This window comes from Ostrinia nubilalis, chromosome 9 (genome assembly GCF_963855985.1).
Source record: "Ostrinia nubilalis chromosome 9, ilOstNubi1.1, whole genome shotgun sequence".
Lineage (NCBI taxonomy): Eukaryota > Metazoa > Arthropoda > Insecta > Lepidoptera > Crambidae > Ostrinia > Ostrinia nubilalis.
In genome coordinates, this window is record NC_087096.1 from 558193 (window position 1) to 571968 (window position 13776).

General features: G+C 39.6%; 2 protein-coding genes across 2 annotated transcripts; one reads left to right on the top strand and one right to left on the bottom strand.

The window, feature by feature from the left end:
* Nucleotides 1-9569, top strand: LOC135074346 (nuclear pore complex protein Nup85). Its single transcript, XM_063968601.1, has 9 exons — nt 1-168; nt 239-928; nt 1063-1185; nt 2393-2608; nt 3480-3589; nt 5038-5255; nt 6833-7051; nt 7643-7742; nt 8532-9569. The coding sequence occupies exons 1-9, from the start codon at nt 94-96 to the stop codon at nt 8737-8739; spliced, it is 1959 nt and encodes a 652-aa protein (XP_063824671.1). The 5' UTR covers nt 1-93; the 3' UTR covers nt 8740-9569.
* A 209-nt stretch (nt 9570-9778) lies between these two features.
* Nucleotides 9779-10867, bottom strand: LOC135074887 (oxidized purine nucleoside triphosphate hydrolase-like). The gene has a single exon (XM_063969263.1). The coding sequence runs from the start codon at nt 10670-10672 to the stop codon at nt 10172-10174; it is 501 nt and encodes a 166-aa protein (XP_063825333.1). The 5' UTR covers nt 10673-10867; the 3' UTR covers nt 9779-10171.
* Between the last annotated feature and the right edge of the window lie 2909 nt (nt 10868-13776).

Consider the following 13776-nt stretch of genomic DNA (forward strand, 5'->3'; position numbering starts at 1 on the left):
GTGTGTGTGTTGCCGCACAAATGAAACGGTCTTTCTTGTTGTTTTAAACTATATAAATTTAGCTACGTATTGAATCGTTTCGTGCTGACAAAAATGAGCATATCCAACCACCCAGGTAGTTCCGCGCGTGGCGGAAGTACTGAATCTACCAAGAACCTTAAAACATTTGTAAGTATAATTTGATCATACGATTGAGGTTATGTTTGCTTTTATTGCACTAAATATTAAACTTTTTCAGGTCCTGCCTGATAAATGCTTCGAGAAGCATGCAGCGTGTGCCTGGAGACGCGGCAACAAGTTTTCTATATATCCACGTAGTCAAATTACTAGCAATTCGCCGTCCAACACCGAAAACAAAGTACTCGATATCCGCCAAGAAGTTCTTTTATTCATTCCGATTTTGCGTAAACTAGTGAACGAATCCAATGGAACGTTTTTGTCGCTACAAAAAGCTGCCGAAGCTGCAAAGTCTACGGATAATCAAGTGGAATTGTTAAAACTTTCGCGCCAGTATCGTTCAATCATCCGAGTTTGCATCGAGAGCTTACAGGACGCCGCAAATAAAGAAACTAACGGCATAGAAAAGAACAGTTTGCTTTCTTACATCACAATATTTTACTCTATCGAGTGTATTTGGCATCTCTGTGAGATATTGTACATAGACAACATTCCTGGAGATATTGTTTTGCCGTATCTTCTAGAATGGGTGCGTTTCCACTTCCCGTGCCACGAACAGACCGCTGCGCAGTTGTTAGAGGCCTGCGAGAGAGGGTCCGAAGATCACCCCGAATACTGGGACACCGTGGTGGGAATGATTGTTCAGGGAAGAGTAGATGTTGCTAGAGCGTTGTTGAAACTGCATTCACTGACTGATTCCAATGAATTTAAGTTGCTGGACAACTCTTTGAGGAGCATGCCTGTGTACAGTGTAAGTAACTAGTCTGAAGTTTAGAGATATTCGCATAACCATGTAAAAATTGCATTAAAAAAAGTGAGATTAGCTGAGCATACATTTTTGTATAAATCACTTGAAATATAATTTTATTTGTCTAATTACTTCAGGTATATGGCGGTATATCAACAGGGGAGTTTACCGTATCTTGGAAGCACTGGCAGGCGGAATGCCGTTCCAAGCTTGGCAGTCGTGTGTTGGCTTCTCAACCCAAGTTGGAACTTATTATGAAGGTATTTTTTTCTCAGAATAGTTTGTTTTTGTAGTATTATGAGTCAAAACTATCTTTACGTTACACAAAACAAATGAAATAGACATTTATAAAGAAACCTTGGCCGCATAGCAAATCAGACTAAGGGTGGGTTGCACCATCTTACTTTGACTTTGACAAACGTCAAAAATCTGTCAAACTCCATACAAAATGCACCGGTTATTGTCATAGTTACCGTTAAAGTTAGGTGGTGCAACTCAGCCTAAGCATATTTATTGCAAAACCACACTTGTTGCAACTGCATAAGTATACCTTGATGCTAAAGTGGAATATTTTTTAAAACTTGTTTACAAAAATCCCTTGGCATCTTGTTATGGCAGCAGTTGTTATTGGTAGAAGCATTGTGAAAAACAATGTGCATAATGCAAAACTTATTCAATAATAATGAGTCAGATGAAGTTTTATTTTATAGACATGTTATGTACTTTTACTATTTGAAACTCAATGAATTTTAATTAAATTTATTTGAGTTATTAATTTTAACATTATGACTGTGTCCTACATAAATGTGATCTTTTACTCCTTGATGATGATTCTTGTCATTTTACAAGAAACCCAAGAAAAGCAGTTTTTGGCACCTCAATCATTTTAACACTCAGTTAGTGGTAACAACAATGTAGTAACAATGTGGTAACAGCATTAAAAAGAAATAAGAATAACACACACTTGTCACCTATGTTAAATCTAATAGTGCAAGTACCAAATCACGAGCCCGCACACCGAAGTATGGGCGGCGATAAACCGAAGTGCGTGTTTACACTGTCTCGATCAATTTTCCGCATAGTGTACCTGCTTAATAACAATAGTAACTTGAATTAATTTAAACAGGTTTTAACGCGATACGCAGATAGGTAACATTGAAATATTACCTGTATTTGCCTGAAATTTCGACCGAGTTGCATCGGCCGTGGTCACAGCACAGGCTGACTTAACGCGAAAGTTTTTTAATAAAGCCTGGTCCGTGAGCACGTAGAATCCCGTCCAATGACCCGCTCGCACACTCACTGCGGGCGCGCGTCGCACAGTCGCGACAGCAATATAATTACGCGCGAGCGATAAGGATGGGTAGCTTGGGGTCATTGGACGGGATTCTACGTGCTCACGGACCAGGCTTTAGTAACTTGTATTCTATTACATCTTTTCCAACTAATAACCAAAAATATCACCAGTTGATCATCGGCGACTACTCAGCGTTCGAGTCGATCCGGGACAAGTACTCGTCCTGGTTCGACATCCTGGGCGGCTGGGTGATGTTCACGGCTCCGTGGGCGCGCCGTCACGCGCTCGGCGCCGCCGCCGCCGCCTGCGCCGGCATGAGGCCCGGCGCGCCGACCACGCCGCTTGATGAAATGGCGCGAGCGCTCATGGACGGTGATTTGCATCAGGTTAGTGTCAGATCAGGGTTCGAAATTATCAAGATAATTACGCTTCGTGATCATTATCAGATAATTATCGGATAATTATCAACAGTATAAGCCACATTTGTCATATTGTTTTATAAGAAATTCTGATGTTACATTAAGAATGTTACTTTATGTTTTTGGTTCCTATAGTCTGGTCTGTGAGCAGCTAGAATTTTGTCCAATGACCCCAAGCTACCCATCCTTATCACTAGCGCGCGCGTAATTATGTTGCTATCGCGCTCGCACACTCACTGCGGCAGCCCGTCGGACAGTCGCGACGGCAATATAATTACGCGCGAGCGATAAGGATGGGTAGTTAGGGGTCATTGGACAAAATTCTACGTGCTCACGGACCGGGCTTTACAAGTTATTTCTCTTCGTCCTTTGTCCCTTAGGCCCAGTTTTTTGATTCTTGGTTAAAATAACTAATTGTTAAATTTTGCTACTAATGGTTAAATATTAACAAAATGTAAACAAATAGTTAAAAAATGTACTAAAAGTCAAGCTAACCATTGTTCGAAAAACATTTTTTTCTGATATTTAATCACTTGTCATTTGACATCTGTCAAATTTGACCATTGGTTATTTTAACTTCGAATCAAAAAACCGGGCCTTAGTCTGGGGCCTAAACGTCACTTGTATGGGTAACTAATTTAGCAGTGCAGCAAAAGTGCGATAGTTTAACGCGGTGTATTATGTGCCTTAATGTAAAGCCAAGACAAGTATAGCGAAAGAAACCCAGCATTATGAGGAATGAGCAAAATATGGTAATATTCGCGATACAAAGAATTTTAAATTGAAATTACAAATTGAATAGTAACTCATTTGAACCGCTACTTCTTTCTTATTGCAGGTGATCCATGAAATACAACAGATATCGGACAACGGCTGGTTTGCTACGCATCTGACTGACATTCTGTTCCACTGCGGCAAGCTGGAGATTATGGATAAACACCAGACCGAGTAAGAAGAATGATGCTTTATTTAGTACCTTAAAGTAGCACACTTATCAACACGGAAAGGGATTGTAACCGTTTCAACTCGAAGCGGTCAGTAAGGCCCAGAACACACGGCGAAACGCAATTGCAACGAAACTGGAACTTTGACTGGTCGCGTCATCTGTGGTCTCTCAACTGACGCTATGGCAGAAACTTAGATGCAACTCAAAAGCAACTAGAAGTTGCAGTTTCGTTGCAGTTGCGTTTCACCGTGTGTTTCTTCTGGGCCTAAGTACTCAGTATTCTTTGTATGAAACTCCATACCGCAACGCATACTTATCCACACCGACCACACTTTTCATTTTTTTTTTCATTTTTCATGACAGCTCACGAAAGGCGATACGGTGTTGACCCCTTTCCGAGTTGATAAATCTGCCTTGACCTTAAGGGCCCTTGCCGACGGCGACTTTTTGTAGCGATGCAGTCGCGCTGCCGGCAGTAGTAGCTCGTTGGAATCACTTCTTCAGTGCGTTGCAAAAACGACTAACGCGCGTTAGTAGCGATACCGTGGACGAGGGCCCTAAGAGTCCTACTATCGTCCCACCGCCGTAAAGTTGCTTCTCTAACAGTTTTCTACAGGCTACACTTCGGAGAATGTGCGAAGGAATTACACAACCTAATTCCACCAGCCCCCTTCCATCTCCGGGGAACCAGACGCAGGTTAGCGTACCATCCCTACATTGTCGACATTCCACCAGCTCGCACTAAGCGTTTCGAGAACTCGTTTATAATGCGAACCGCTAGGGACTGGGATTCGCTGCCTGCTGCTGTATTTCCTGAACACTATAATCCGGGCGTTTTCAAAGCGAGAGTGTACAGGGCAGATATGTACCATCCTAGACTGCATCTCACTTAACACCAGGTGCGATTGTGGTCAAATACCTGCCTTGTCTAGCATAAAAAAGAATCAATTTTATAATAATAATATGAAATTTTAGATGTCCCAAGTAATTTGCTCTACACCCTTCAAAAAGCCTCGATACTGAATACCTGCCGCATCACACGTAAATTTTTCACAGCACTGCGCCCTATGATGCTTGGCTGAGGCCCGCATCGTAGGTTAAGTACACCCATCTTTAAAGTGGTGAAAGATATAATCTTAAAAATAAACATAATAATAATAAATCTTTGGACAATTTCACACAGCGCCAGCTAGCCCCAAAGTAAGCAACTTAATGCTTGTGTTATGGGTGCTAGCTTAACGGATATACTACTTATATACTTTTTTTTTTAAATACATAAATATTATACATAGTCACACCCAGACCCGTCACAGAAATTAAAATTCATCATTTCAATTTCTGCCCGGCCGGGAATCGAACCCGGGACCTCTCGGCATAGTAGTCCGTTCTGAACCACTACACCAAACGGCCACACACAATTTTTTATTTAACATGTATTGTTTCTCTGCAGTGTCACAGGCCGGCTCAGAGACAGCCTGATCCTCGAGTACGGGTCCCTGCTTATGGAGCACCCGTCTCTGTGGTCTGTAGGCCTGTCGTACCTCGCGTCTCGGCCCCCGGAGGGGCTGCGGCGCGCCGAACTTATTCTGGAGCGGATGCCCGTGCAGAACGAGGCCAAGGCGATGAGGATAGTCGCTGAAGCCAAGAAATACGGACTGCTGGGAGTCGGTAAGTTGATGAGTAACAAATGAATACTGTTTAGGTACTCATTATTACCAATTCAATCCAATCTGATAAAGGATGATAGCTGATCGCAGATAGAATAAAAGGAAAAAAAACGATACTCAAATGCGTGTAGGATGTATGTGAATTATTATATTGTTGTGAACATTTCTAACACGGCGAAGTTTGATTTGAGTTTCCTGAGTTTCTTGCGTCGCTTCTCAGCACTGGCCCATTTATTGTCCTGAAGCAGTGGTAGGGTTAATACTGGGACATGTAAAAGTGCTTTTTATAAGCCTACTTGCAAAAATAAAATAAGTTTTAGTTTATGTGCTGAATTTCGGTGGGACTATTCAAGCAAATCAATCAATCCAAAGCCATAGACAGCTTGACCTTAAACAACCCAACCGTTTCAAGTTTGTCCCAGGGGGATGGTTAAATTCATTCGACCCACAACGAAATGAATTATTGCTTAGCGTGGTGCCCCGCATACGTTGCACCCGCAAGTGTCCTTTTCATACGAGTATTTATTTTAGTGCTAGGGCAAAAAAAGAATGAGACATGTATAGGCTCCTTAAGAGCATTTGACGATTTGCAAGTACTAATTTAATTAGTCTAAACAAATAAAGATAATTTTGATTTGATTTGATTTGATTTTGAGTGGAATACGCACCTGGTAATCGGGATCTTGGGCAACAGCCCCGCGCTCGTGCGTTTATGAAAACCAGTGTATTTTACTGTCATGCAGGTGCAGACGCGCCCGAAGTTTTCCGCTTGGGGAAATCACATTAAAATCTGGAAGAGATCGCTTCATAGCGATAAGACCGCCTAGTTGTACCTTGTGTGTTTATTTCTGTTCTGTTCTTTGGTGTGCAATAAAGAGTATTTATTATTATTATGTTTGTACGCTTTGGAGCTCACGGGTCAACAAAAGTGGCCCGGTCCTTTATAAGGCTTGCGTGGGGATACAGATCCAACACGTAGAGGCCGTTTTAAGCGTAAAATAATCGAAAAAAGTGAAAGTGGAGCACATGCTGGATCTAGTCTCTGACTATATGTAGAGAGGTGTGCTGCGCTTTCTCCGAGGTTACTCGCGGCGTTATGCCCTTTAACACTTCCACCCCTGGAGCATATAGCTCTAGCGACTCCACTCTGGCCGGCCGGTTAAGGCAAGCCAGAGGAGAAAGTCCTGCAGACCCTCTCGGATTCCACTTCAGAAGACGAGGGTCTTGACCGACTCTCGGGAGCACTCGGATTAACAACTGGCCCCGTGGTGTCGCTACTCACCAACAGCTCGCCACAAAGCTGCCCTGCGGGGCTATTATTGTTATTAACTAGCTGACCCGGCGAACTTTGTTCCGCCTTAATGGCAATAAATAAGCAGACTTTTTTTTAATTTCGAACGGGATAAAAAGTATCCTATGTCCTTCTCCTGGCTCTAAACTACCTCCCTGACAATTTTCAGCTAAATCGGTTCAGCCGTTCTTGAGTTATAAGTGGTGTAACTAACACGACTTTCTTTTATATAATAAGATAAGATATAAGATAAGATAAGATTAATAACACCTTTATAATGTTCCCAGTGCAATCAGTATGCACCTGCATGGGCGCTCGCCACTTAGCGGGCGGTCGCGTCGGCGGCGCGCTGTCTTGGGCGGTGCGCGCGCGCGATTCGGCGCTGTGCGCGCGCGCCGCCGACCGCGCACTGCGTCAGTACTGCGCGACGGGCGCGCTGCCGGCTGCCGATCTGCTACTCACGGCTGGAGCCGCCATGCTGCTGTGCGACACGCTGCTGTTCTTGGGTGGGTCACTGTGACACATTTGACGTAAACGTAACTACGTCTGACGTAGAATGTGCATTTCGAAAAATGCGCACATTTCTATAATTTTTGAAAGAAAGCATTTGTATAAAGTCCGGTCCCCGAGCAGATAGAATTTCGTACATTGACCCCAAGCTACTCATCCTAACCGCTCGTGTGTAATTATATTGCTGTCGTACTTGTACACTCACTGCGGCCGCCCGTCGCACAGTCGCGACAGCAATATGATAACGACCGAGCGATAAGGATGGGTCAATATACGAAATTTTATCTGCTCGGCGACTGGACTTTAGAAAAGTGCGCATTTTGCAAATTGCTCATTTTGCGATGAGTACATTCTGCGTCTCTTCTCTTACCTCTTGGTCTTTGTCTCATCTGATGCAATGATGATCAGGCCGAAGGTAGAAGCAAACTTCGTCCGAAATCCTCAACCACTAAAGAACTGACTGTCTTACCTTTAACTGTCGAAACACCACAATTTTGTAAAAGGCACAGAATACGTCATCATATGTATGTATGTATAAATATGACTGCCTACTGCTCCACCATAACTCATGTATGTTTTTGTTGCAGGAAAGTACTGTGACTTCCACAGATTGTACAAAAATAGAGAATTCAAGAAGGCCGGCAAACTACTAGTGTCTTTGCTCACATCCAAAATAGCACCTGATTAGTAAGTTTTCTATACTTTAAACATATTTCTTCTCTAGAAACGTAAATTGAATTGTAAATTCTCAATAAAAAATGAGATATTTTTTGAGAGACAATCCGGTCGAGTAACTGTGCACCTATCAGCCGTGACGTCATAACGACGCTCTGGTACGGACGGGGCGAATGCGGGGAGAAGTTCGGATAAATGGGAGGAAGAGTAGCATTCCAGCCGGTGCGCAGTTAGCTCGATCTGGTAGTAGTTTTGATAGCAAACATAACTAACCTCAGATCACAGAAACTAAAGGGAGATGTGACATTATGCCCAAAAACAGAACACATTACTCGTGACGTCATAATGTAAACAGCATACATTGCTTGCGTAGTACTAAAGATTATTCGAACGTTGAGTACTGATACCGCAGTGGATAATGAGCACATATTTTGATTACTTTGTGTGTGTGAATTTCTAATACGACACTGAGTTTCGAACTCAGCGCATTAGTTGGCAACTCTCTACAGGGTGTTAGGTAAATGGGTATATGAGCCGACACTAGCCCATGTTAACATGGTCATATAAATGGTATGGTGAAGTAAGAAATTTGATATCATCATTTTTTTATTTTTATTTTCATACAAAATAAATTTTATAAAATCCGATTTGTATGAAAATTAAAATGAAGATATCAATTTTCTGACTCCACCATACCATTTATATGACTATGTTAACAGAGGCTAGTGTCGGCTCATATACCCATTTACATAACACCCTGTATATCCCTAAGTAACTAACAGTACCTTTTTCTCTCGCCAGCTTCTGGGAGACGCTCCTCCTAGACACACTCCCTCTCTTAGAGTCAGACGAGCCAGTCTTTTCATCCAGCGACACCTTCGAGATCATGCTGTGTCTGGAGCTCAAGCCGCTAGCACTAGCTGGCGAGAAGGCCGACTTGCTGCGACTGGCGCTGGCCAGGAATCTCGCCCGGACCACCCTGTCTGATGTGGACAGTGGGGGAGAATGAGACATGTCTACATTACTGCCAACATGTTTTTAGGATAAAAAAAAATTGCGAATGACCAAACAAGACTTGGAAAACCACATCTAATGTTTTTTTCATGCCTCACACAGGTTGGAAATACAGTATTTTGCCTTACCATAAAGATTTTTTTTTATGGAAGTGAACACTTAAAATGCCAATGTTTGTTGATTCCTTCATACACTTGTTTGGTCTATTTGCGCCAACACACAGAAAGCAATTTGAAATCAAAAGACAATTCTAATGTTCAGTGAATTTGTATTGTTTTCTTCTCTTTTAGTTCAGTCTAAAAACATGGAGTTCATGAGCTTTAATAACATTCAATCTATTGTGAATCTTCAATGGAATTGATTTACTGCTAATTGACCTAAAATTGTCATTTAACAATAATCCGTGATTATAAAATCATCAATAAATTGTAAGCAATCCACTTCGATAAAATGTATAGTGGTCGAGGATCAGAATCACTACAGCACTGTGTATAAAAACTAAAAATAAGAATAAGAAACAGTCTCACTAGTCAGATTTACGAATTGATTACATAAAAGAACAATAAATTATCAAAATACATAACCCCGGTGCCAAATACTGCCTCAAGATTTCAATAATACCTACTAAGTATTCAAATAAAATAGACTAATATCCATTGCAATATGCCTTAAAAGCTAGCTGTAGTCTTTCTAATTTTTACACCTAACTTCTAAAGTAGGTTTAATGTTCAAAATTAATTTGTACTTTAGTTAAATGTATGTTTGTTTTCTGAATGGTTTTACACAATGTTGTATGGGTGATGATGAATAAAAATATTTTTTTAATTCCTTGTTTGATTATTATCCTCCTGGAATACACTTAAAACAACATTAACCCTTTAAGCTCTGAAAATTGAGACAATAGAAATCACTTTGTTTTGTGCAGTCTTATGAGACCACTTGGGGTTTGATGGGTTAATGTTAGTGATTGAGCTTGATGTCCCCATTCTCTGTATTGAGTACATCAATATTTTAGAAATCAAAGAAACAAAATGTGATTTGTTTACAAATATATTTCTCACAGAATATTAATACTAAAATATACTATTTAGGGTCCTGCCCTAACACTAATAATTAGTTCTCACTCATTAAATTGTAATTTCTCAAAATCACAGTAATCTTATAAACTCTACTACTACAAAACAGAGATATTGGCTTACAGTGTAATAAAACTACAAAACTTAAATAGGTCACTAGAAAATTTAAATAGGTAAAATGCACAGTACTGAGAATCAAAATTTAAGAAACTAATTATCATTGTATTATTGTAGGTAACCATTCATTACTTTTAGCTGGAAGCCTAACCACTAATAACAATGTATCATGTCATGTGATAAAAGAACCGAACTACACACTAAGTCAAATGTTAAAATTAAAGTTCCATCTGATTATTTCTTCTTAGCATAAAAACTTTCCATGGATTCCAGCTCTTCAATAGTGTAGTTCAATATTTTGTCAAAACCTTGGTAATGGAATTTCCCATAGAACAATTTCCCTTTTAGCATATACGGGAACCAGAGACGATCGTCCAGCCACATGTCATCGTAAGGAATCTGGTCTAATTCAAACCATTTGGGTAACATTTCTTCCGTCTCTGATGGGACTCCTTCAAAGGAATTGGTGGCGAAAACTCTCACGTCCATCATCGTCGAATCGCCTTCAAAAGTAAACTCCAGGTGGCCTATATTCTTCAGATTGCTTGTTTTTACATTCAGACAACACTCCTCTTTTAGTTCTCTGGCTGCAGCATCAATTATCTTCTCATTTTGCTCCACTTTGCCGCCGAAACCATTCCACTTGTTAATACCAAATCCGCGTTTCTTCAAGCCCAATAGAATTTGCGCATCATTGCGTATGAACACTAGCGTGTATAATTTTTTAATGAACATATTTTGATCATATGTTTTTGTTATTAATTATTGAAAATTAATAAAATTTTACAGCAAACAAATCAGCTGAGAAATGTGGCAGCTGGCGGCTTATTCAAATGTCTGACATTGACAGTTGACAGCGACACAATAACCAAAGACAACCAGAGAATTTTTCTTGTTCTTGTTCAGCACCAAGGAATATATCGAGACACAATCGACTTTTTATGGACAGCGGTTTGATATTCGATTTATTTCCATTTTTTAGCAATTTTATTTTTAAGGTTTTTATCATCGTTCTTTAGCAATGAGGGCTATCGTTTTAGCGCTCACCAGTTAGCGCCACTGTAGAGTAAGGTCCTGTGACTTGCTAGTAGCGAAGACAGTGGCACCAACTTGTGAGCGTTAAAGTGGTAGGAGGACTATCGCATTTGCACTCATCAAGATGGCGCCACTGTAGAGTAAGGTCCTGTCAATCGCCAGGGGTGCCAACTGTTAAGTGGAAACACCTTCTTTGTTATTGGATGGAAACAAACAACATCAAAACTTTTCACGCATGTTCACGCATCAACGTTCGTAGCGACAACATTATTTAATTTTAACATTAAATTAAATATACTTAATTTTAATTTCGATAAAACTGCTTGTCATGTATTTCTTTGACACATTATGTTAAATCCGCGGCATGTAACAATGAAGAGAGGATGAGAGGATTTTCACGTAAAATTAAACTTAAAACCGAAAAAACAAAAAAATTAACGCTGTAAATTTTTAAGTGGAATTTCCATTTGCAACGAGTCGTTAGCGCGGCGCGCACAACAGACGGATTCCGAATGTATAAATAAAGTCCAAAAATCATGTCGCATTCAGCTGTTTCCTGCTGCATAACTTTGTTTAACTTGTGTATTCTGCATATGAATGAAGAGTGCCTTTTATTTTGGAATCATTCAAAAAAGTTTCGCTTGACTTTACATCCGTATTTCATAACTTGCGTAGGAGAATAGGAGCAGAAAAATATGCTCAATTTATGATTTACCAATATAACTCAAAAATCCTGTTAATTATTTTAGAGCCGCATTTCTCCTATCAGAATGTTGCCGATAAGTTAAGCGTAGGAGTACGTACATCTCGGCGATTACGTCATTATGCAGCTAATTGCCGGTCGGCCGCCCAGATTGTTGCGTATTTAGCGAGGGTTGCTGTCGGGATACACAATAAATAAAGCGGTTTTCTGGAATAAAACGAAGCTAGCCGAATGCAAATCATTCAGCCCACTTAGATAAGTAGATACTGTTTCTGGAATGCGCATACCTCACTCTATGCCTGCTATCAACCGATTGATTTTTGGCCATTTTATTTATAACCGCCAATGGGCCAGTTGACCCATCCAATAAAACCTTCGCGTGTTCCTTCAGCGCAATATGGGTGGAAGGATGAAGGGGATGAGACACAGTGGCGTTCGCGTTGTTATCCGGAATCTTGGCATACGACCGGCTAAGTAAGCTGAAATAACGTATTTTTTTTTACTTAGACCAAAGGTTAACTGGCAGAGAATGTCCAAAGGCATTAATTTCGCCTTTTGTACCAATTATAATGGCATTAAAGCTTAAATAAGGTAAGTGCCCCCTACTTCGGTATATTAAGGCACTTACGACTTTAACATTTTATTTAAAAATAACCAAGCATGATATCAGTATGAAAGCTTTTGTATGCTAAACTTTGGTCTTTTGACAGTAACTTAATACATAAATTATAGTTATATAGTTTGAACTTTTTTTAATATTAATTGTTCTGTGGACCTCTTGTTTGGATCCTGTTTCGTGATAAAATTTTGCTCTGATTCTAAGTTCATGAACTCATGTCCCCTATTTCGGGATAAGGTTTTATGGATCGAGTTAGGATATTTTAATAATGATTAAGGGTTTAATAAATTTAAAAACGAAAATATACATTTAGAATAAATGAATTGTGTGAAATTGACGATATTACTTACCTGAAATATTTATGAGAAATAATGTGTCTAGCTAGGTACGTACCTACGTATAAAATTTTGATTTGTTAATTCTAACAATATGTGAAAATATTTATATAACCATTAGAAATGTGGGGGGGGGGGGGCTGGCGGCCCCCCTTCCCCCTAATCCCATCTCTGGAGCTGCTTCAAGTGAGGGTAGCCCCCCCCCCCCCCCTGAAAATAACCCCAGATACGCCAATGATTCATAATAAAAAGTAAGTAATTAATAAATTTTTTAGGTAGGTCAGTATTAAAAAAACTAAAAAATATGTCGATTTCTTTGATGGTATGTATCATAAAAGTACCTAACACTATACGTTTATATATCACGAACTTGGAAAAAAGTAACATTAATACGGTTTCTTGTTTCGTGATATTGATTATTCCAAATTCCCCAAGTAAAATTCATGGATTTTTGGCAAATTGTGTCAATTGACTATTATCTATCTAATATATTACACAAATAAACAAAGATAAATAAAACAAATCGAATTAAAACCAAAATTGCACTGGTAGTACTTATGTTAATTTATCTTAAAATTGGTCATTTATGTGAACTTCAAACTCGTGTCATATAAATTCTAGTGAACGAAACATATACCGAATTTAGGTCATGAGAAACTTAAATAAATGCATTATTTGTTTCATAACTTACATTTAAATTATCATAAATAATTATTTAAAAACCAAGCATCAAAATGTTATCCATAATATCCTTGATTCGGTAGTGTCACGAAATAGGGGACACCCGAAAAATAATATGTACGCTATTTCGTGAGTCAATTAATCGCAATTTTAAAGGAATTCTACGTTTTCTTATAACTTTTTTCTAAGCCAAATCAATTGTCAAGGAACACATGAAACCACTATTACAAGTTTTATTCGAATGGGCGTTCCTTCGCCTTTCTATAAGCTTAAGAAGTTGGAGCGCTAACCTTAGGGTGAGAGCAACCTTTGCACGCCGCACGGCTGTTTTTGGCTCTCTGAGAGTTTGAAGCTTCGTATTGCTCTCATTTTTGGCGCCACAATGTTGGTACTTGGTTTTTTAGATAGCTTGAATAATAGAGTTTTTGTAGTAATGAAGAATTTTTATAAATAATATTCCATTTGC